General features: G+C 47.8%; 1 protein-coding gene across 1 annotated transcript in view; it reads left to right on the top strand.

The window, feature by feature from the left end:
• TTC34 (tetratricopeptide repeat domain 34) overlaps nucleotides 1-23,932 on the top strand; it is a 554,282-nt gene that overhangs the window by 174,991 nt on the left and 355,359 nt on the right. The window contains exon 4 of the mRNA XM_086920058.1: nucleotides 12,106-12,298. Coding sequence (XP_086776184.1) covers nucleotides 12,106-12,298 — 193 coding nt within the window. The remainder of the gene's footprint in view (nucleotides 1-12,105; nucleotides 12,299-23,932) is intronic.

The raw sequence follows: 23,932 nt of genomic DNA, 5'->3' as shown, positions 1-23,932 counted from the left end.
TAGTGATTTCGTGGTAAGCTCCACCTCCGCCGCTCTGGTGGTAATTTTCTGGAAGTCAGCACGGATTAATGATACATCTGTGGAAATGGAGCCCACAGTAGTCTGCACGGCAGCCAGCGCCGCCATTATGTCCTCCAATTTCACTTTTTTGGTCGCTCCCTCACCCTGTACTCCGCTCGATGAAGTCCTCCTCTCCTACAATGGGGGAAAGTCTTTATTAAAGGCATATTTATCTAGTTTGGCCTGCGTTGTAAGGTTTCTAGGACCTCTACCTGACATTGTTGCACACCAGTTCAATTGCAGGGGCTGCATCACTATCCACAAATGTTGGCCAGCGGATCTAGAGATCTCTGCAATGTGTTGCACCTTGCTCGTCTTCTTGCACTACAGTTCGGAATTATTGGTATGAGTTCGACCTAAGGGGGGAGGGGAAGCACAGATATGTACCAGGGTTCGATCGTGCCTGATTCCCAATGCGGATAGGTGATTTCTTCCCAGGGGATTAGTGCTGTTCAATAGGGCAAAGTCGTCGCATCATTGGCTAATACGTGGGGTGCAGTGGGGTAGTTATGATAGGCAGGGGTGCTTCCACTTTTAAAACTGCACTCTTTCCCTACCTTTCCCAAGTTCCCTTCGGTAGACGATCGCTGATGCCCTCAGTAGTTTGTTGCGTGAGAGTTCTCATTGCACAGGGGGACCCTTTCTTAGTTTGTGGCGAATGCTCCAGCAGCAAAATGACAATATTCTTGGAGTGCCCTACATCAAAACACTGTTCTTGGATCAATGAAAAGGTTCCCTTTGAATGTAAGGATCAGTAGTAGTCTATGTATGTGCTCACCAAGCCTTCTCTAGCTGTCTAATCATGGAGGCACAGTGCTTCCACTGTTCATCCATAGCCTCAATGTCCATTGACCATTTCTCTTTTGGTGTTGCTGTGGGATCTGACATATTGTTTATTAATTTGCGATAGGTGAGGGAAGTGGCTCGCTTAGGCATAAAGTCTGTGAGGAGCCTATCTTCTAATGGAGATGCCTCCGGCAAGTTCTCGGTCTGTGGAAGAGTTGTTAGTAGTGCATGTCTAATTTGTATATAACGGTATGCATCCGTTGGTGCAAGCTCATATCGTTGTCTAAGCTGGTCGAATGGGACGATCGCCCTTTTTCCCATAAGTCCCCAACTGTGGAGATACCTATGCTATCGCAGCGACCGAATCCCTTGCTGTTTCTGAGGGTCCCTAGCTGTTTCGTATCCCACAGAGGTGTAAGCCTGGTTATAACCCCCTTCCACCCTAGGTGTGCCTGCGCTGTATACCACAGCATGACAGTGTGTTTAGTCGGGCCCGCTAGTGCCAATGCACGCCGCCTGTTAAATATCGGCCGCTAACATGTAGTCCGAGCCTAGTTGAGCCCAATCAGCCATGTATGCTGGGTGTGTCCGAGGGGCGTGTATCCATTGATTTATTACTTTGAGGTGTGCAGCCCAGTAATAAAGGCGTATGTTAGGGAGTGCTATGCCGCCATCGTACCAACTGCGGCATAGTTTAACCTGTGCAATTCGGGCTGGTTTGTTGCCCCACAAGAGTGTGGACACTTGTGTAGTTATTTGTCTGAAAAATTTTATGGGTACCTGGTACGGTGTATTTTCCAGCACGTACAGGAATCTCGGCAGGGCCATCATTTTAAATAATGCCGCTTTACCCAATAATGTAATTGGCAGTGACTCCCAGTGCGTTGCATCTCTACGCAGTCGTTCCAGCGGGGGAACCAAATTCTTGGCGAAGAAGACTACTGGGTCCCTTGTAATGTGTATGCCCAGATATTTAAACGTTTCTCGGGAAACTGCCAATGGACAGCCAGGAGGGAGTCGCGGCGTCAGGCCCTTTAACGGGAATAACACCGACTTATCCCAGTTTATGGTGTAACCCGAGATTTGCCCGAATGCGTCGCATGTTCCAAATCATTTCGGCAGAGTGTTTTCGGGGTCCGTGATGTAGACTAAAATGTCGTCTGCGTATAGTGATATACGGTCCTCCCATAGCTCTGCCCAAGTAATACCACGTATAAGAGGGGTGCTACGGATCTGCGCTGCCAATGGCTCTAAAACCAGTGCAAAAAGAAGTGGCGACAATGGGCATCCCTGTCGTGTCCCTCTCGTTAATGTGATGATGTGTGAGAGTCGCCCGTTCATTGCCACTTGAGCCACTGGGTCTGCATAAAGGAGCCGGATCCATGCGCAAAATTTAGGGCCAAACCCTAGATGTGGAAGAACTGTGAAAAGATAAGGCCATTCCACCATATCGAAAGCCATCTTGGCGTCTAAGGAGAGGACCGCTGCTGTCTCCGTCAGACTATGTTCCCTCGCCAGCACACAATGCAAACGCCTGAGATTAAGTGCAGTGTTTCTGTTTGGCATAAAGCCCGACTGGTCCGGGTGAATTATGTTGTGAATGTGGGTTTGTAGCCTATTTGCAATTAACTTAGCCAGTATTTTGGACTCTGCATTAATCAGTGATATAGGACGATACGATAGGCATTCCGCTGGGGGCTTCCCTGGTTTTGGGATAGCCACGATGGTGGCCGTCCGTTGGTCCAGAGGCAGCGTATCTTGCTCCAAGCTGTCGTTATACATTGCCAGTAGGTGTGTGCTGAGGGCGGGTGCTAGGAGTTTATAGAGCTCCATTGGGATGCCGTTTGGGCCCAATGCTTTGCCGGATTGAAGGGACTTGATTGCTTCTCCTATTTCCTCTGCAGTGAGGTCGGCTTCTAGCTCCTCAGAGGCCTCGGAGTCGAGTCTGGGCATCTCTACCTCCCGCAGAAAAGTCGCAGCTACGACTTCCGTGGCTGATGATGAGGATGCGTACACCCTACTGAAATGAGTAGCTAGTTCCTTCACAATTTCCCCAGAGTCTGAGGTGTAATGTTCATCTGCCGCTTGAATTTGTGCAATAGTACGATTACCCCGTTCCCTCCTGACTAGCCATGCCAATAACCTCCCAGCCTTGTCACCGACATCATAAATTCTTTGCCTTGTCGCTGTGAGAGCTGTCACTGTTTCTAGTCTGATTTGTTCCTTGTGTTGTTGTTGCTTTAACAAAAGAGCTTGAGTCGAGTCTGGTGTGGGGTTGGTCGAGTGGGCAGTGTCAGCTGCTTGGAGCTCTTGTTCAAGGGTGGCGAGCTCTCTGTGTTTTGCACGCTTGTGTTCTGTTATGGAAGAAATGGCCTGACCTCTGAGAACAGTCTTGTAGGCCTCCCACAGTACAGTTGGAGAGCTTATTGAGGCTTCGTTTTCGGTGAAGAAGTGCTTTTTAGTGTTGCGGAGTACCTTACGTATTTGTGGTATTTGTAAAAAGCCTGGATATATTGGGTATAGTCGCTTGTAAGTGGTGTGGGAGGAGGAAAGCATTAGAGTCACCAGGAAATGATCTGAGATTCCTCTCGGGCCGATAATGATGTTTTCTACACTGGAAAGGGTGGATTCCTGGGCCAAGAAATAGTCTAATCTGGATAGACTATTATGGACAGCTGAGTGAAAGGTGTATTGCCTATCTAATGGATGTTTATGCCTCCAGACGTCTGCTAGACCCATTGCCTCCACAAAGCTCCGTAAGAGGGAGACTCCATTCGTTGTTGCCCGTGCTGGGTGCCTATCCACATTAACGTCCATTGTGGCGTTAAAATCCCCACCCACAAGTAAGTCTCCACTTGGCAGCGACAATAAGAAATCGCTGAGGGCCGGAAGTGCCACCATTTGCAAAGCCGGGGGGATATACACTGACACCACGTTTACTAGTCTGCCCTCCCATTGACCGTGTACTGCTGCAAATCTACCTTGGTCGTCATGTTTAGTTTGCTTGACTATAAATGGAGAATTCTTTCTCATTAAAATACCTGTTCCCCTAGACCCCGCAGAGAATTCTGCGTGTACCACCATTTTAAACCCCCATCGATCTATTGATTTACATATCGCTCCCGTGAGGTGAGTCTCTTGTAGGAGTACCAGGGTAGGGGCTTGACTTTTTAGTGCTCGAAGAACTAACCCTCGTTTAATTTTATCTCCTAACCCGTGGACATTCCAAGTGACCACTGTGAGTGGGGCCACTGGGGCCATCAGACTCGTTGTTTGTGTATTAGTACAGGGTGTGCCTATCATGCCGTCGAAGTGGAGTGGGAAATGAGTAGTGTAACCTTGTTGTGCCATGTGAGGAGGCACTATTTAACAAACCCCATGCCTTGTAGTCTTGTCTATGAGAAATTACAACGAAAAATTGGGGATCTTCGAACTCTCCCACCCCTCAACGCCACCCTCCTCCCTGCCCGACGGACTGAGAACTGCCCGCCACCCCAACTCAGCAGAGTGCTCTATCCCAAACCCCAACAATGTACTTGCGTGTAGGGGTTACGAAGTCCGAAGTGAGCATGACCCCTCCCTTCCGGCTGGGCACGTTTCAGCCCCATGTCCAGAGCCGGCATATCAAAAAAACTTCATTATGCATCTGCAGTTGACTAAGTCCGAGTCTTTCCCTTTTCAGCCTGATTCATTTCAGTCCAGAGTCTCCCTGTTCCGGGTTTTGCGAGTCGTCATCATTTGGAGTGAAGAGTTCGGGGCTACCCATCTCTGCTTCATCTGTGAGGCGACTGCGGTCTCTCCCACCACGACGGGATCCATCTTTCTTTCTCCAACCTTCAAGCCAGTGATACGCCTCTTCAGGAGTCTCAAAGAACCAAGTTTTCCCCTCTGCTGCTACTCTTAGCCTTGCCGGGAACAGCATAGAGTAGGTTATTTCACGTGACCGTAAAGCTTTTTTGATCTCCAGGAAACTGCGACGCCGTTTTGACACCGCTGCTGTGTAATCAGGAAAGAATGAGATCGAGGAGTTCTGCAGTCGGATTTGCGGGGAGACTCGTGCTGTTTGGAGAATGATATCTCTGTCTCTGAAATTGAAGAGACGCGCGAGCACCGATCTAGGGGGCGCCCTTGGCTTAGCTTTTCCGCCTGGCACCCTATGCGCCCATTCTATTGAGAAGAATGTGGAAAGCACTTTGGGCTGTAGTCTAGTTTTTATCAGATCTTCAACGAATAGGTCCATAGCCTGGGTGCCTTCACTCTCCGGAATACCTAAAATTCGCACATTATTTCGGCGAGAGCGCCCTTCTTGGTCATCCAGCTTCTCAGCCAGAATTTTGTTTTCAGTCTCGAGTCGTGAGACCGTTTTTTTTAGTGCTGCTGCGTCGCCCACTAGTGATTTCGTGGTAAGCTCCACCTCCGCCGCTCTGGTGGTAATTTTCTGGAAGTCAGCACGGATTAATGATACATCTGTGGAAATGGAGCCCACAGTAGTCTGCACGGCAGCCAGCGCCGCCATTATGTCCTCCAATTTCACTTTTTTGGTCGCTCCCTCACCCTGTACTCCGCTCGATGAAGTCCTCCTCTCCTACAATGGGGGAAAGTCTTTATTAAAGGCATATTTATCTAGTTTGGCCTGCGTTGTAAGGTTTCTAGGACCTCTACCTGACATTGTTGCACACCAGTTCAATTGCAGGGGCTGCATCACTATCCACAAATGTTGGCCAGCGGATCTAGAGATCTCTGCAATGTGTTGCACCTTGCTCGTCTTCTTGCACTACAGTTCGGAATTATTGGTATGAGTTCGACCTAAGGGGGGAGGGGAAGCACAGATATGTACCAGGGTTCGATCGTGCCTGATTCCCAATGCGGATAGGTGATTTCTTCCCAGGGGATTAGTGCTGTTCAATAGGGCAAAGTCGTCGCATCATTGGCTAATACGTGGGGTGCAGTGGGGTAGTTATGATAGGCAGGGGTGCTTCCACTTTTAAAACTGCACTCTTTCCCTAGCTTTCCCAAGTTCCCTTCGGTAGACGATCGCTGATGCCCTCAGTAGTTTGTTGCGTGAGAGTTCTCATTGCACAGGGGGACCCCCAGAGTCTCTTTGGCATTCTTCCTATGTCCGCTTGAGAAGTGCTTGCTTTGTTTCGCCCCCCCCTTGGTCTAGTCTTGATTATTTATTGTGCTTGGCCCCTCTGGCTATGTGTCTGGCCTTACAGTAATGCCCCCACTGTGATTTGCCGTTAGGTTTCCGGAGTACTGTGCGCTTACTGGCCTCTAATGCGGAGTGCGCCTCAGTTGCTCTGCCGATCGCGGAGCCCGTCGGGGTTGCTCAGGCACTCAAGTTGCAGTTTCCGGCCCAGGCCTTCTGTCGGCAGTCGCAGGATCTCACAATACGTTTCTGCTTTAACCCACTGTGGATCCCAGCAGTTGTGCGCCCCAGTACCTGTACGGGCCCTCCAGTTTAGTCCTCCGGTGTCCGCTCCGGTCCTGCGGATCGTTGCTCCACCCGTGTCCCCCGTCCCGTGCTACGGGCTTTTTTCGTGCGCTCCCGCCTCCGTATCGTGCCGCTTAGTAGGGATGCGGGGAACAGACATGCCAATCCGTAGACTCTGACCTTCCTTATGAGTTTCGACAACGCCTCCGCCGCACCTCTGCCGGGGAGTCTCTGGGTCAGCAAATCACTCGAGGCCCCGGCTTCTGTCGCGGAAGTAGGCCCCCTTTCCCCGGCCTCGATTTACTCCGGTCCACAGCTGTGGATTTTCACCGGAATTGCGTCCTTCAATGCCGCTCGATCACGGGCATACACGGGTGCTCCAACCTCCCGTTATTCATCAGGATAAATAGTCGGATTTTTCAGGAGGGTCACTTCTACTCCGGAGCTCCCTCAGCAAGCGGCCATTTTCGTCGGCTGCAAGCCACGCCCCTGTGATATTTTTTTTTACAGTGGAACTGTAAAATTGTATATCACACACATCGCCTATCTGCTACACCTACAGAGCACTAAATGCAGTCTTAATTGCCAGTTCAATCTGAGCAAAACAACTTAAAGGAGCATAGAAGCTATTGTTCGCAGTTTCGCAACATCCCCTACCCTTAAGCTTGAGTATACATGCGTCCAAACATTCATGAACTTGCAATTGCAAAGTACATTTTTGGTACACCTGATAGTTTATTTCACTGTTGAGCATCCAAAACTGCAACAATAATTGTGTGCGGCCCTGTTCTTTGAGGAAGAGGTGTGGTGCACAGCAGCACCATGTGACTCTGGGCAATAGCTTGCTTAATCTTCCCAATGGCCCCCAGCGCCTAGAGACCCTTACGGGTGATTGTGCGCTCTACAATTGTGGATTATTATTATTATTATATTGAGACGTGGGGCTTGTTGGTACAACTTGTTTTCTCCTAGAAACATGGAGAAAAAAGTTCCTCACCCTGCTCCCCAAGCTAGCTCCCATCATGAGATTACTCTTATTAATCCTGGATCACTGAGGCATCAATGTAGCAGTTTACTAGCAGCGTCGAATTTTTGGTTTAAGTGTTGGGCACCTGAGATTGGAGCATGCATGGCCCTGCCCCATAGCACTTTAAGGATTGTGGCTCAAGCAGGGCTAAACAGGAAAGTTGCCATATGTTCTCTTCCCAGCAATAATTCACCCCAAGTGCTCAGAATAAGATTGCAATCTGAGTCATCTGGCAGTCAGATAAAGGGATGTGCGAGGACCTCACAGATTGGGATAATAGTTTACAAGTTGAGGGCCAGTAACAATCAGACTCACAGTAGATTACCACAGTACTCAGCCAAAATAACTGACACTAGTCGCACCAATACTACTGATTCCAAAAAGTTGGTTGTAGTGCAGGACCCGAAAGCCACCGGTGTTCCAAAACATATCATATAGCGCAGTATCATACCCAGAATATTTAGATGCAATAATGGGCTGTATATTTCGTCAGTCTATCACAAGATGCTGGCACAATCATATACAGCAGAAACACTGATCCCATAAACCGGGAAATTCATATGAATCATGGTGTACACACTGTTCCTTTTCTCGCCTTCCAAAATCAGAAACTGAACTTCCGGATATACTGACAAAGGACTGACCTTGTGAGTTAATATTTAAAACACCAGGATGCTGATGAGCCTTGGTGAGAACAGAAGTCCTATTCTTAGCAAAACATATTATCCATTAACTATAGCAACAGCAAGCTTCATGTTTACAGAACAGTAGTGCATAAGGATTTAGAATGTTGTGTGCTTTCTGTTGGGTTACATTTGTTATAACCATGTCTTCTAGAGCTGGTGTCAACTGTGTAGCTCATTACAATGACTTGCTTTAGGGAAGAGCTGGACTTTGGAATAGTTTAAATTACTTTTCCAACTTCAGTCGGTGTATCAGTAGGGAAGGTGTTGGACTTAAAATCCAACGCCATTCTTACACCTCATTCCCTAAAGAAAGTTGTTGTAATGACTTGTGTTGTAATGGAACGCGTGGTAACAACACAGTCCTGGCATTAACTGCTTAAGGCACAATGTTGTAATGCCTGCGTTGTAATAGATGGTTCCCCTCTTGTATTGTACTCAGATTCCGCACATGGCCTTCGCCATGATCATTCCATGCACTCACTCATCAAACGACAGTACTGGGTCTTTTTGTAATTCCCATATATAGCAATTCTAAAAATCAAAGAATACTTTTTGTTAGTTATCATAGTTAGGTTAATCCTCACCTGCGTGGCACAAGGGATTCACGCCACACTATGCTATATTACAATGATTCTTTATCAGTGCTGTGTAATAGTAATTATTTTACACCTCTAAACATGCATGATAACGCAGAGGTAACGCCTTTCTGATTCTCGCATCATCATACAACCCATCTCAGTTATATGTACATGCTATGATATTACTTTTCTGCCCCCACGGTAATATTATTAATGCTGAAACAGATGAATTTGTTAAAGTCGGGTGGACCTTAACAATGACCTTAATGAGTCCATACATTCCCAACAGTACCTACTTTCTTAAGGGCTTCTAATCATCCCGATGAGAGGTTACAGGCAGGCCGGTCGCTTGCCACACACCTACATTAGAAATAGGGCAGAAATCTCACACCTGGGGCCTGATTCTGAGGCAGTTTGGAAAGCTTCCTGATCGAATCAGTTTAGAACTGGTTTCCGATCAACTCAGATCGGAAGAGTCCGACCCACCGATTATGATGCATCCGGATGCTCTCAGATACGACTTGGTTGTACTCCTATTGACTTTTTTGGGAGCCTATGTTCCTAACAGCATTGTGATCTGGCCCTCAGTCGGGAAGACATGTTCCCGATCCGATTCGGAAGTAGCAAATGCCGTTAGGAGGCCTTCCTAACCGCATTGTACTCGGCCCTAGGTGGGAATGCTTTCCTAACCGCATCAGCATTGGTCCCCAAGTCTGTCAAATGTCCAGCCACACAAACTATGGACACAGGTCAACTCACTTTTGGAAAAGGTGATGGACAGAGTTTCTGAATGATGCAGAATACTCCTACCCAGTCAAGAGATCAGGGCTTGATCCATCACCGTTTTTTAGCTCACTGCACCATCCCAGCTTCAGAACCTGGCTGTATGCAAATTAGTCTGTTCCTGTCCCAGTGCATGATGGGAACAGGGCAAACCAAACTACCAAGTCAATTCTTATACTGGGAAGGAGACAAGCTACCGGGGACCGGTTTCTGGCATTTCAGCCGTCGTCGGCCCGGCTTGCTTGAATCCTGATGGTGCAATGAGCTAGGGACTCACGTCTGAGTATACCCTCCCACACATAGGGGGTCATTACGATCGCGGACGGACTTGAGTCCGTCCGCGACCCCAGAGCATGAGGGAACGTCTGCATGGGCTGCGGCGTTCCCTCTGTGCAGATTAGGATGTGACCGCCAGGGTGGCGGTCACATCCTCTATTTTAACATTGCGGCGGGTGGAGCTTCAAGCTGCACCCGCAGCAATGTTAAAAATGCATGCACAGCATTTGCGTGCACAAAGCGGCAGGCACCGCGCGGTGCCTGCTGCATTGTGCACGCAAATGCAGGGGGTACCTATGGTACCCCCCATGTGCACCCCCCACTACACCTAGGGGGCCCGCAACGGGCCCCCGCAGTGCAGTTACACATGCTTTTCCACAGCGGAAAAGCCGCCGCGGAAAAGCATGTTCCCAAGCACATCCTAATCTGGCTGACCATTTTAGTGCTTTTACGCCGCGGTTGTAAGCCAGCCGCGGCGGAAAAGCTGCGGACCTAAACCATGACCCACCAGCCATCCTAATGTGGCGGTGGGTCCTGGTGGGTCCGCAGAGGATTTTCCGCATCCTCCGGGCCGGCGGTGGCTTCCGCCGGCCCGGGGGATGCGGAAAATCCTCCATCGTAATGACCCCAATAGTGTGGATAAAATCAATTTTGGAAAAGGTGATGGACAGAGTTTCTGAATGATGCAGAATACTCCTACCCAGTCAAGAGATCAAGGCTTGATCCATCACCGTTTTTTAGCTCACTGCACCATCCCAGCTTCAGAACCTGGCTATATGCAAATTAGTCTGTTCCTGTCCCAGTGCATGATGGGAACAGGGCAAACCAAACTACCAAGCCAATTTCAGACATGGCTATATGCAAATCAGTCTGACCCTGTGCCTCATGGGAACAGTCTAGCCCGGCTTGCTTGAATCCAGTATGCTCAGACGTGAGTCCCTTGCTCACTTTGCCACTGGATTCAAGTCAGCCGGGCTGAAGACAGCTGGAATGCCAGAAACCTGTCCTCGGAAGCTTGTTTCCGGTCCAGGGAAGACATGGCTTGTCAGTTCGGGCTGGACTGTTCCCATGAGGCACAGGGTCAGACTGATTTGCATATAGCCATGTCTGTACTCGGGTGGCAGAGTGGGCTAAAGAACGGTGATGGATTAAACCCAGATCTTTTGACTGGGTGTGAGTGTTTGATTGATTCAGATGCTCCGTCCATCACCACCCCCTTTTGTACTGATCAATTTATGCAGCACATCACAAACCTCAACATGAGGCATCCAGGCTATTTTGTGTTATTCTCACCAAACTCCACACATTGGAATTTACTACATATTTACCCTTGCAACTTCGACTGTCGAAAAATATCAGGGGGAAATTGCTGATGAGTTGTGTTAATCTCGGATTTTACTGCTTGCACTGGGATTTGCATTTCCCGTCACCACTCAGAATCAAGACCTCAGTTAAGGAAAAGAGCTTCACGAAGTTGTCAACACTTTGGGAACATGAATGACATGCTTTCAAATTACTGATTGTTCACCAGCTGCTCATTACATACATGTTTTGCTTCTAGAATAAATTCAGTGTATTACATGTTTAGTAATTTTGAATGCAAAATTATTTTTTGTTTACAAACATTGGCAAAAAATTTATGAGGCAAAAAGGTGAAAACTTGGCAACTTCAACATCAAATTGCTACCGGAGTAATTTTAAATTCAGTGGGGCATCTGTCAAACGTATAGTGCTATGGTGGCGTGGCTTCTGACACCCTGCAGTGGCCAGACTGCCCACTGTAAAGTTGTCTAAAAGGTGGACATTATTCTCCAAAACAGATCCAACACCCACCATCGGTGTTGGGATGGGTTTTTTTGGGGAAATAAATGGTGGATTGTCCACCTTGACTTGCAGCTTGATGAACCTACCACCTCTCATGTTATTCTACAGACTTTCCGACAAAGGGCAACTCTAATTTCAGAAATTTGGGGAAAATTTCTCGATTTTTTTCATTCCGGGCCCACGAGATGCCAGCAGTGGACTTAGGCAGAATGAACGCCAATGGCAACAACGCCAACACAGTCAAAGAGGCCAGCCTAAATATAGCCACCCCTCAAGTGACCTTCCCCTGCACTCTTATAAGACAGGGACACCAAAAGGAAGACAGATACAACAATGTACATTTTTCTATTGTCACCAGCATCTTAATGATGCCCTAAGATTTCAAATAAAAATAATGATTTTGCTGCTGGAACAACAATTTGCACCTCTCTAGCTACTGGTAATACAGAAGGAATCACACTTAAACGGTTTTATTGTACCAATGCTTTAGTACATTTTGACATATGATGATCTGCATACAGTGAAGAATTAATTGTCTGCATGCCTTTATTCTTACAGCATCTGAAACTAGTGTGTTCCTGTGATGTTATGTTATGTTATGTCCTGTCATGTTATGTTATGTTAATAGGTTTGTTTGCTTTTCTATTGCAGCTTGTTAAGAAAGTCATCCAGATTGGTGACACCTCCTGTCTCTTGCCAATCATGGACGTCTTTAAAGAGGAAGATAGGAAGCTGATGCAAAGCCACTGTCACTCTCGGGCAATGGCCATCCTCCAGAACAAGCAAGGCGACACCTATGTGAAGGAGGCGATTGCATACCTCTCGTTTGCCATCATTGCATCAGGTATGGCTTGACAGTCTGAGTTACAATGCTTTGCAATAGTCATACTGTGTAACAACAGAAGTATAAGGGCCAGTCCTCATGGAAGGTTACAAATGAAGACAAGGCGGTATTAAGGAGTGACTAACAAGCCTATTAACGCATCAGAAGCCAGTATTTATGAAGAACAATGACACATGCCAATGACAAATGTGGGCGGACAGTGGGCAGAGCTTTAAGTCCTAATTCGAATACAGCATGCCTTGCAGAGCAGCGCATGCGCTGACCAGACTCGACCTAAAAACAGATCGATGTCTTTCGTCCTTCCTGCTAACTTATGCTTGCATGTAATGTTGATATAAATCAGACAAACCTGTTAAAGAATCATTTATCCACGGATGACACTATGGAGAAGTGTGGCTCACTGGTTAGAGGAGGCAGACCTAGAAGCAGAGGTCAGCCCGGGACCAGGGTTCAATTCCCGGCTCGGCGGGGTCTTGAGTCCTAAAACGTCCATGGACTCGATAATTCTTGCTCCGGTGCCTACTCGATTCACGGGTTCACACTCTGCAACTCTGGGCAATAGTTTGCTTAATCTCCACAATGCCTGGCTTTCACCTTGCGGATACCCTGCCGGGGTTATCTCACAGGGGAATACCAGGACGGGTTCCCTAAGCAAGTGCTTAGAACCCGCTCTGTGATTTGTGCTATATAAATTCCTGTACATTTATATTAACATATGGAGCCACACCCCTACCCAATAAAATACACGTGCACACGCACACTGGTCCCCACAGTGTGGGTTATAGATGCCACACACGCAAACACACGCCCACATCTTAATATATTTAATTAATGTTTATTATTTAATTTTGTGCTATTGTACTACAAACAATATTGATAAAAAATATCACAATACATAATAATAACTCAGCGAACAAAAAGGATAAAAATGAGAAGGCTAGAGACATCCCGGTCATAGTTCATCACACATTCCTAACAAATTAGTCGAAACCCTTCCTAAGTTATGATTATGTGAATTACAGCTTAGTTTCTCTGAATATTTTATTCTGGGTCATGCAAAGTCCCCTGCATACATTTATGGCATTAGGCCTGAAGTCGGAGAGCCGTCTCTCTGCATCCCTATAGCAACGGGTCGAAATGACTTAAACCTTCTCGATCGCTGGCATCTTTTATATCTTTTTTATGTACTGTGGTCTGTGGAGCGAGAAGGTGTCTGCTCATGCTTGACTGCTGTATTCGCTATACAGGGCAGTAAACTAGGTCTCCAATCAGATTTTAAGAGCCAGGTTGAAGCTGCTGCTGCTTGCTTCCAGTTGTTCTGATAAGATACCGTGCAGAGTCAGTTACACTTGCAAAAACAAATCCCCATGTACTGTGAAATGTAATGTGCTTCAGAGGATGGAAAAATCCCTTCTCCAGCATAGATACTGAGAAACTGTATGTATGTATGTATGTATAGGCATTTATATAGCGCACTGCTTACCCGGAGGGTCCCAAGGCGCTTCGACCGCTGCGAAACCCTTCCTGGCTTCCCTGAGAGATGGTCCCTTAATGGGTATCTCCAGGGTGAGACCAGGCATCCCCGGCGGAAAAATATGGTACAATGGAGTACATATAGGGCCTCATTTACAAGAAACGGATGCATTGATGCGTTAAAGAAGCGATGCACCAGTGTGCTTGCGCCTGCAGCAACAACCCTTACACCACCATAGATGCCTGGGGACTCATGTATGAGCCCTTGCGTCACTTTTACGCCGCCGGTACGTCACTTTTTGTGACGCACCAGTGGCGTAAAAAATGTGCCTTGTTGCGCCATATTTACAAAGTGACGCATCTAGGTAGATGCGTCACTTTGTAAACCCCTGCGCCACATTATACCTGCGCCAGGTATAATGTATGCAAGGGGGGCGTTTTGACGCAAGAAAGGGTCGTAGAAGTGACGCAGTGAAATCTATGCAGGCGTAAGACTGACGCAGGCCCTTTCGCATGGGGCTTGCCCCATGTGAAAGGACACATTGCTGGAGTTGCGTCACTTTTGTGACACACTCCAGCAATGCGTCACTTTTGAGCTTACAGATGCGTCAGAAATACTGACGTATCTGTAACTCCTTGCGACATGATGCATCATAATATAAATATGACGCATCTTTGGTGTCGCAAGGAGGGCACAATGAAAAGTGACGCATCACTTTTTTCACGCAGCGATGCATCACTTTTCATAAATGAGGCCCCTCGTATTTACACAACGGTGCACCATGGCACAAGGTTTTTTGGCGCATTGCTGGAGTTGGTGGGAATACCAACGGAACTCACAGAGACAATGCATCAGTTTTCACTGATGTATCACCTATTGAGAGGGGACCAATGTACCAGAGCGTGAAAAGGTGACAAAGTCACGTTGCACTCAAACATGTCGGTCCTGGATGTGAAGCATACACGCTGGCATCGTATCCTTTTGTATGTGTGACATCAGCACGTAATGTCACAGCTGGTCTTGTCCCTTGGGCACAGCCAATGAGTCATCCCTATGCCTAGGTGTAGCACGCGCAGGGATTGTGACCCATTGGTAGTGCAGCGGACCGAAACAGAAAGAGAAAAAGTGGTAAATACCACTGCTGCAGTTTTACAGTGCATAAATTAAAATCTAACGGCGCAGATGTTTCTGACGCATGTAAAAACTGACTGAACCTTAAAAAAAGTGATGCATCTGCAACCATGTAAATATGTAGCAAATGAAGCACTGCATTTGCGTAAGAAAAAGCGATGCAATGGCGGCGCAAGGGGCTTTTAAAAAAGCCCCATAATTTGTAAATCTCCTTAAAGCAGGGAGGCCCAAGTTAATAATAATAGGCCTGTCTTTTGGGTCCTAGACTTCTGTCATGCACCTCAATGTATTTAGTAGAGAAATGATGACGGTGTCACAGCACTGCTTGTGTTGTATTTCACATTATCTAAAAACCCCAAAAATGCCATGATGCCACAACGTCACCAGGGAGCAACTCCGTTGTTTAAGTGCCTTGGTGGGGTTAACGTAACATAATGTGTATGTGTAAAGCGCACGTTCACCCAAGGGTATCTTGGCGCTGAATAACAGATGTTTATTGTTGTCCAACTCAATGGTTCAGTGCTAGATGCAGGACAATGGTTATGTTTAAATGGTTATAAATCAAAGGGTCTGTTGGTGAGTTGCTCTGGATCAGGCCCCAATCCATTGCACTCATCTGACCAGCTGGGATCTCTGACAATACCGCTAGAAAGTATTAGAAATCTGAGTGTACTTTTTGTATTACTGGTCTCCCTTTCAAACCTCAATTGAAGGCAGTTGTGAATCCTCGTCACTCCCATCTCGATATATCATCTCCAACTCGCCCATATCTTTAAAAAAATGTATGAAAGATTTCATTCAACCTGTCGCCCTGTCAAAGGTTACAGAAAATGTCAGCCCTAGGAATTCTCTATGGCCTGTATGATTCTAGTGAGTTCACTGTGATGGGTCACCTTGCTGTATGACTCTCTGCTTTTGTGCTTGTAGGGGGAAGGTCCTAGGACCTTCTTCATTATCGCCATGGCCTGTTCAACGACACTTCCACAAGATGTGGTAAGTCATCAGCTCTCTGCCACCACCACCTGACAATGGCACCAAACTACAACAAAAGTCCAGAAAATAGCCTTTTTTCAGTGTACATGGACTGCTCCAGGAGGCAAAATGCCACTCTGCCCAAGCACTGAAAATACAGTCAAGTTTCCTTTCTGTAAGAATGGGGCTCTCTATTTGGCAGGTTGTTACCATGTCCAGGTAGGGACCCTTTTTTCCTATCAGGATCACAGAGTTACACTTCTGAAATAACCCCTGCTCATCCGCTTGGTAGCTTGGCACAAACCGTCAGGCTTATCTCGTAGACAATGTGTAAAGCATTTGCACATTACCAACAGTAATACTACAAAAGGACACCACATCAGTTTTTGAAAAATAGCCAATATTTATCTGTATCTGTATAAAACAAGACCAAAACGATAAGAATCCAACATAGAATTATTCAAAAATACTCATGAAGCAAAAAAAGATGTAAAAAACAATTCCTTGAAACCGATAGCACCATCCGGGGCTATCACTGCATCATGAACAAACAAATCCAACAGGTCCGGCTGACCACGGAGTCACGGGCCAGCTGCGGTGTTGGGGGACCCGCAAAAACAGTACCTTTAGCAATGTAAGGCATCGGGGACCTCGCTGTGAGTTTTGAAGAGCCAGCGTCGGTAGGCGTCGTTATCCTAGGTTGGTGCAAGAGTTGTCAGGCCATGATTTCACATGTATTGCAGGTCGAACTACGTATGGTTGAAGTCGGGAGCACCAGTGTCATGGCTGTGGTGAGAAGTGCAGCGGTGCAGCATGCAGTGCCCTCAGGTTGCAGTGCTGGCAGTGGCTCAGTGACGTCATCTAGCAGTGTTGGTGAGACCAGGACTGCAGGACTGCAGGGTGCTCGTTGCAGTGCTAGCAGGTCACGGTGAAGGCAGCATCATCATCATTGTTCAAGCACTGTTGTCGGCTGATGAACCAAACCCGATGGTGCCAATGTCAGTGGGCCAAGGCTGTGGTGTGGGGTGGGGCACTGCGTAGTGTAACTTACGAGTAGTACCCCCAAACCAGGATGCAGGCAACGTCGTTGATGTCAACTTGGAGCGTCGTCGTCGGTGAGACCAGGGCTGCGGTGCGAAGCGGACAATGCTAAGTGTTCTCCATGAGCGGTATCCACAGGTCATAGTGCAGGTAAGGTGATGGCTAGTGTAGCGCTTGGGGAGGATGAGGACCCAGAGGAGGGTGGTGTGAAGCAAGGCGGTGTGGGGTACGGTGACCACAGGTGACAGTGCAAACAGCAACTCGTGGCAGAGTCGAATGTCGTCTTTAGTGAGACCAGTGTTACTGTGCGAAGTGTGCCCATGCCCTCTGCGCTGTTTTCGGATCATGGAGCCGGCAGCGGTGTCATTGGTGGCTATTTGTTACTTTTTTCTCTGTTACAGCACAAAGCAAACAGTTTCCAGTGCAGGTAGCAGATGAACTTGAAGATTTTGCTCTTCCTGAGACTTCTTGAGCAGGGGGCAAGCTCTACCTCAAGCTCTTAGAGAAACTCAAAAAGAAGATTGCAGAAAGTTCCGCTCTTTCTTTGCCCAAGTCAGAAGCATCTGCCGCAGGCCAAAGCAGCAAGGTCCTCGGAAGCTTGTTTCCAGTCCAGGGAAGACATGGCTTGGCAGTTCGGGCTGGACTGTTCCCATAAGGCACAGGGTCAGACTAATTTGCATATAGCCATGTCTGAACTGGGGTGGCAGAGTGGGCTAAAGAACGGTGATGGATTAAACCCAGATCTTTTGACTGGGTGTGAGTGTTTGATTGATTCAGATGCTCCGTCCATCACCACCCCCTTTTGTACCGCTTTTGGCCGCCTTAAGTGTGGCAGGGTATGCTCAGACCTGAGTCCCTTGCTCACTTTGCCACTGGATTCAAGCAAGCCGGGCTGAAGACGGCTGGAATGCCAGAAACCGGTCTTCGGAAGCTTGTTTCCGGTCCAGGGAAGTCATGGCTTGGCAGTTCGGGCTGAGGCACAGGGTCAGACTGATTTGCATATAGCCATGTCTGAACTGGGGTGGCAGAGTGGGCTAAAGAACGGTGATGGATTAAACCCAGATCTTTTGACTGGGTGTGAGTGTTTGATTGATTCAGATGCTACGTCCATCACCACCCCCTTTTGTACCACTTTTGGCCGCCATAAGTGTGGCAGGGTATGCTCAGACGTGAGTCCCTTGCTCACTTTGCCACTGGATTCAAGCAAGCCGGGCTGAAGATGGCTGGAATGACAGAAACCGGTCGTCGGAAGCTTGTTTCCAGTCCAGGAAAGACATGGCTTGGCAGTTCGGGCTGGACTGTTCCCATGAGGCACAGGGTCAGACTGATTTGCATATAGCCATGTCTGAACTGGGGTGGCAGAGTGGGCAAAAGAACGGTGATGGATTAAACCCAGATCTTTTGACTGGGTGTGAGTGTTTGATTGATTCAGATGCTCCGTCCATCACCACCCCCTTTTGTATCGCTTTTGGCCACCATAGGTGTGGCAGGGTATGCTCAGACGTGAGTCCCTTGCTCACTTTGCCACTGGATTCAAGCAAGCCGGGCTGAAGATGGCTGGAATGCCAGAAATCGGTCCTCGGAAGCTTGTTTCCGGTCCAGGGAAGAAATGGCTTGGCAGTTCGGGCTGGACTGTTCCCATGAGGCACAGGGTCAGACTGATTTGCATATAGCCATGTCTGAACTGGGGTGGCAGAGTGAGCTAAAGAACAGTGATGGATTAAACCCAGATCTTTTGACTGGGTGTGAGTGTTTGATTGATTCAGATGCTACGTCCATCACCACCCCCTTTTGTACCACTTTTGGCCGCCGTAAGTGTGGCAGGGTATGCTCAGACGTGAGTCCCTTGCTCACTTTGCCACTGGATTCAAGCAAGCCAGACCGAAGATGGCTGGAATGCCAGAAACCGGTCGTCGGAAGCTTGTTTCCGGTCCAGGGAAGACATGGCTTGGCAGTTCGGGCTGGACTGTTCCCATGAGGCACAGGGTCAGACTGATTTGCATATAGCCATGTCTGAACTGGGGTGGCAGAGTGGGCTAAAGAACGGTGATGGATTAAACCCAGATCTTTTGACTGGGTGTGAGTGTTTGATTGATTCAGATGCTCCGTCCATCACCACCCCCTTTTGTACCGCTTTTGGCCGCCATAAGTGTGGCAGGGTATGCTCAGACGTGAGTCCCTTGCTCACTTTGCCACTGGATTCAAGCAAGCCGGGCTGAAGACGGCTGGAATGCCATAAACCGGTCCTCGGAAGCTTGTTTCCGGTCCAGGGAAGACATGGCTTGGCAGTTCGGGCTGGACTGTTCCCATGAGGCACAGGGTCAGACTGATTTGCATATAGCCATGTCTGAACTGGGGTGGCAGAGTGGGCTAAAGAACGGTGATGGATTAAACCCAGATCTTTTGACTGGGTGTGAGTGTTTGATTGATTCAGATGCTCCGTCCATCACCACCTCCTTTTGTATCGCTTTTGGCCGCCATAAGTGTGGCAGGGTATGCTCAGACATGAGTCCCTTGCTCACTTTGCCACTGGATTCAAGCAAGCCGGGCTGAAGATGGCTGGAAGGCCAGAAACCGGTCCTCGGAAGCTTGTTTCCGGTCCAGGGAAGACATGGCTTGGCAGTTCGGGCTCGACTGTTCCCATGAGGCACAGGGTCAGACTGATTTGCATATAGCCATGTCTGAACTGGGGTGGCAGAGTGGGCTAAAGAACGGTGATGGATTAAACCCATACCTTTTGACTGGGTGTGAGTGTTTGATTGATTCAGATGCTCCGTCCATCACCACCCCCTTTTCTACCGCTTTTGGCCGCCATAAGTGTGGCAGGGTATGCTCAGACGTGAGTCCCTTGCTCACTTTGCCACTGGATTCAAGCAAGCCAGACCGAAGATGGCTGGAATGCCAGAAACCGGTCGTCGGAAGCTTGTTTCCGGTCCAGGGAAGACATGGCTTGGCAGTTCGGGCTGGACTGTTCCCATGAGGCACAGGGTCAGACTGATTTGCATATAGCCATGTCTGAACTGGGGTGGCAGAGTGGGCTAAAGAACGGTGATGGATTAAACCCAGATCTTTTGACTGGGTGTGAGTGTTTGATTGATTCAGATGCTCCGTCCATCACCACCCCCTTTTGTACCGCTTTTGGCCGCCATAAGTGTGGCAGGGTATGCTCAGACGTGAGTCCCTTGCTCACTTTGCCACTGGATTCAAGCAAGCCGGGCTGAAGACGGCTGGAATGCCATAAACCGGTCCTCGGAAGCTTGTTTCCGGTCCAGGGAAGACATGGCTTGGCAGTTCGGGCTGGACTGTTCCCATGAGGCACAGGGTCAGACTGATTTGCATATAGCCATGTCTGAACTGGGGTGGCAGAGTGGGCTAAAGAACGGTGATGGATTAAACCCAGATCTTTTGACTGGGTGTGAGTGTTTGATTGATTCAGATGCTCCGTCCATCACCACCTCCTTTTGTATCGCTTTTGGCCGCCATAAGTGTGGCAGGGTATGCTCAGACATGAGTCCCTTGCTCACTTTGCCACTGGATTCAAGCAAGCCGGGCTGAAGATGGCTGGAAGGCCAGAAACCGGTCCTCGGAAGCTTGTTTCCGGTCCAGGGAAGACATGGCTTGGCAGTTCGGGCTCGACTGTTCCCATGAGGCACAGGGTCAGACTGATTTGCATATAGCCATGTCTGAACTGGGGTGGCAGAGTGGGCTAAAGAACGGTGATGGATTAAACCCATACCTTTTGACTGGGTGTGAGTGTTTGATTGATTCAGATGCTCCGTCCATCACCACCCCCTTTTCTACCGCTTTTGGCCGCCATAAGTGTGGCAGGGTATGCTCAGACGTGAGTCCCTTGCTCACTTTGCCACTGGATTCAAGCAAGCCAGGCTGAAGATGGCTGGAATGCCAGAAACCGGTCGTCGGAAGCTTGTTTCCGGTCCAGGGAAGACATGGCTTGGCAGTTCGGGCTGGACTGTTCCCACGAGGCACAGGGTCAGACTGATTTGCATATAGCCATGTCTGAACTGGGGTGGGAGAGTGGGCTAAAGAATGGTGATGGATTAAACCCAGATCTTTTGACTGGGTGTGAGTGTTTGATTGATTCAGATGCTCCGTCCATCACCACCCCCTTTTGTACCGCTTTTGGCCGCCATGAGTGTGGCAGGGTATGCTCAGACGTGAGTCCCTTGCTCACTTTGCCACTGGATTCAAGCAAGCCGGGCTGAAGACGGCTGGAATGCCATAAACCGGTCCTCGGAAGCTTGTTTCCGGTCCAGGGAAGACATGGCTTGGCAGTTCGGGCTGGACTGTTCCCATGAGGCACAGGGTCAGACTGATTTGCCTATAGCCATGTCTGAACTGGGGTGGCAGAGTGGGCTAAAGAACGGTGATGGACTAAACCCAGATCTTTTGACTGGGTGTGAGTGTTTGATTGATTCAGATGCTCCGTCCATCACCACCTCCTTTTGTATCGCTTTTGGCCGCCATAAGTGTGGCAGGGTATGCTCAGACATGAGTCCCTTGCTCACTTTGCCACTGGTTTCAAGCAAGCCGGGCTGAAGATGGCTGGAATGCCAGAAACCGGTCTTCGGAAGCTTGTTTCTGGTCCAGGGAAGACATGGATTAGCAGTTCGGGCTGGACTGTTCCCATGAGGCACAGGGTCAGACTGATTTGCATATAGCCATGTCTGAACTGGGGTGGCAGAGTGGGCTAAAGAACGGTGATGGATTAAACCCAGATCTTTTGACTGGGTGTGAGTGTTTGATTGATTCAGATGCTCCGTCCATCACCACCCCCTTTTCTACCGCTTTTGGCCGCCATAAGTGTGGCAGGGTATGGTCAGACGTGAGTCCCTTGCTCACTTTGCCACTGGATTCAAGCAAGCCGGGCTGTAGACGGCTGGAATGCCAGAAACCGGTCGTCGGAAGCTTGTTTCCGGTCCAGGGAAGACATGGCTTGGCAGTTCGGGCTGGACTGTTCCCATGAGGCACAGGGTCAGACTGATTTGCATATAGCCATGTCTGAACTGGGGTGGCAGAGTGGGCTAAAGAACGGTGATGGATTAAACCCAGATCTTTGACTGGGTGTGAGTGTTTGATTGATTCAGATGCTCCGTCCATCACCACCCCCTTTTGTACTGGCCAAAGCAGCAAAGCACACAGCATTGTGGTAGTCTCTCCTCAATGCTTTTCCTGTTCTTCTCCTTGGCAAGTTCCTTGATCCAAAAGAGTTTTAATGTTCTGAAGTCAGGACTCACATTTCTCTTTGAAGTTGACACAAAGTTCCACCGGCATACATAAACCAGTTCTGCCTGGCTTAGGCCAGGTTCACTCCAGGAGAGAAAGAAAGCATTGTGGAAGACAGCCACAGTCCATTCAGGTACAAGTGACAACTCCTCACACTACTCTAGATGCAGGCAAGTCTATTCAGACTGACTATTGTATTGTATGGTAATTGCATTTATATACTACCCCTGATGAGGCGTCAAAACGCTTTTTCGACAAGTAGCATGGTACTCTGGAACCCAGAAAGGATTTTTGTTGAATTAGTATAGTGAAATATAAAACTGATTTAAGTGGTGGATAGGTTAGTCAATTATTTGGACTCAGAAGGATAGTGAAAGGATATAAGTGGGAAAAAATGTTTGTATTTATTTATCACTTGTTTCCCCTGGTGGAGCTGTTGAAGCGCTTTTTTTGGGGGGGTAAGTAGCAAGCTACTCCAGAAAACCATAAAGTGGTGAATTAGTATAGGGAAATATGAAAGTCATTTGAGTGGTGGATATTAGTCTGTTACTTGGAGTGAAAAGGATAGCGGAGGGATAGAAGAGGGAAAAAAGGTTTGCATTTTAATAGGGCTTGCTACCCCTGATGGGGTATTGAAGCTCTTTTTGGTCGAGTAGCACGCGACTCTCAAACCCATAAAGGATTAGTATTGAAAATGAGTATAGTGAAATATGAAAGTAATTTGAGTGGAGGATATGTTATTCAGTTATTTGGATAGAGGAGGGTAGTGGCGGGTTAGAAGAGAGAAAAGAGGTTTGCATTTATATAGCACTTGCTACCCCTGAAGGGGTTTTGAAGGGCTTTTTGGCGAGTTGCACGCTACTCTTGAACACATAAGGACTAGTGTGGCATTAGCATAGTGAAATATGAAACTAATTTGAGTGGTGGATATGTAAGTCAGTTATTTGGATTGAGAATGGTTGGGGAAGGATAGAAAAGGGAAAAGGTTTGCATTTATATAGTGCTTGTTACGCCTGATAGAGTTTTGAAGCGCTTTATTGGCGAGTAACACGCTACTCCGAAACCCATTGAGGATTAGTGTTGAATTAGTATAGTGAAATATGAAAATTGAGAAGTGACCGTTAATCTGTTATTTTGATTGAAAAGGATAGCGGAGGGACAGAAGAGTGAAGGATTTAGACTTTTTGGGGGGGGTCATAGCAGTAGGAAGATGCTTTGCGATGAGTAAAAAGGGGATGTGGAGTGGAAGATTCAGAGGGAAGAGTTTAGAAAGGCTTATTTTGTGGGATCAGTATAGTTAAAAGAGGTGTCAGGTGATGCAAGGCGAGGTAGAGTATGGGAGAGTCTATAAAGGGTTATTTTGGGTATCATAGAAGTAGTATGGGGTTTGGGATAAATGAGAAAATGGATGTAGAGGATATATTGATAGAGGTATAGGGTGAGAAAAATGGTTGTGCATTGGAAAGAGTAGTAGGAAGAAGTTTGAGATAAGTCAGAAAGTTGGGGTAGGAGATATATTGAGAGAAGTATAGGGTGAGAAATAGGATAGTGCATTGGATATGCTGAATTAGAAGAAAGTGATAAATTAATAGACCCATAAGTACATGGAAAGTATATAGATGCATAAAGAAGGTAGGTATATGTAGATTAAAGATATTGATAGAGATGTGGGATGAGAAACAGGGTAGTGCATTGGATATGCTTTTTTAGGAGAAAAGCAATAAATATATAGAACCAAGTACATGGAAGGTATATAAATGCATAAAGGAAAT

The sequence above is a fragment of the Lissotriton vulgaris genome, chromosome 5 (genome assembly GCF_964263255.1).
Source record: "Lissotriton vulgaris chromosome 5, aLisVul1.2, whole genome shotgun sequence".
Lineage (NCBI taxonomy): Eukaryota > Metazoa > Chordata > Amphibia > Caudata > Salamandridae > Lissotriton > Lissotriton vulgaris.
This window is presented reverse-complemented; position numbering and strand designations above follow the sequence as displayed.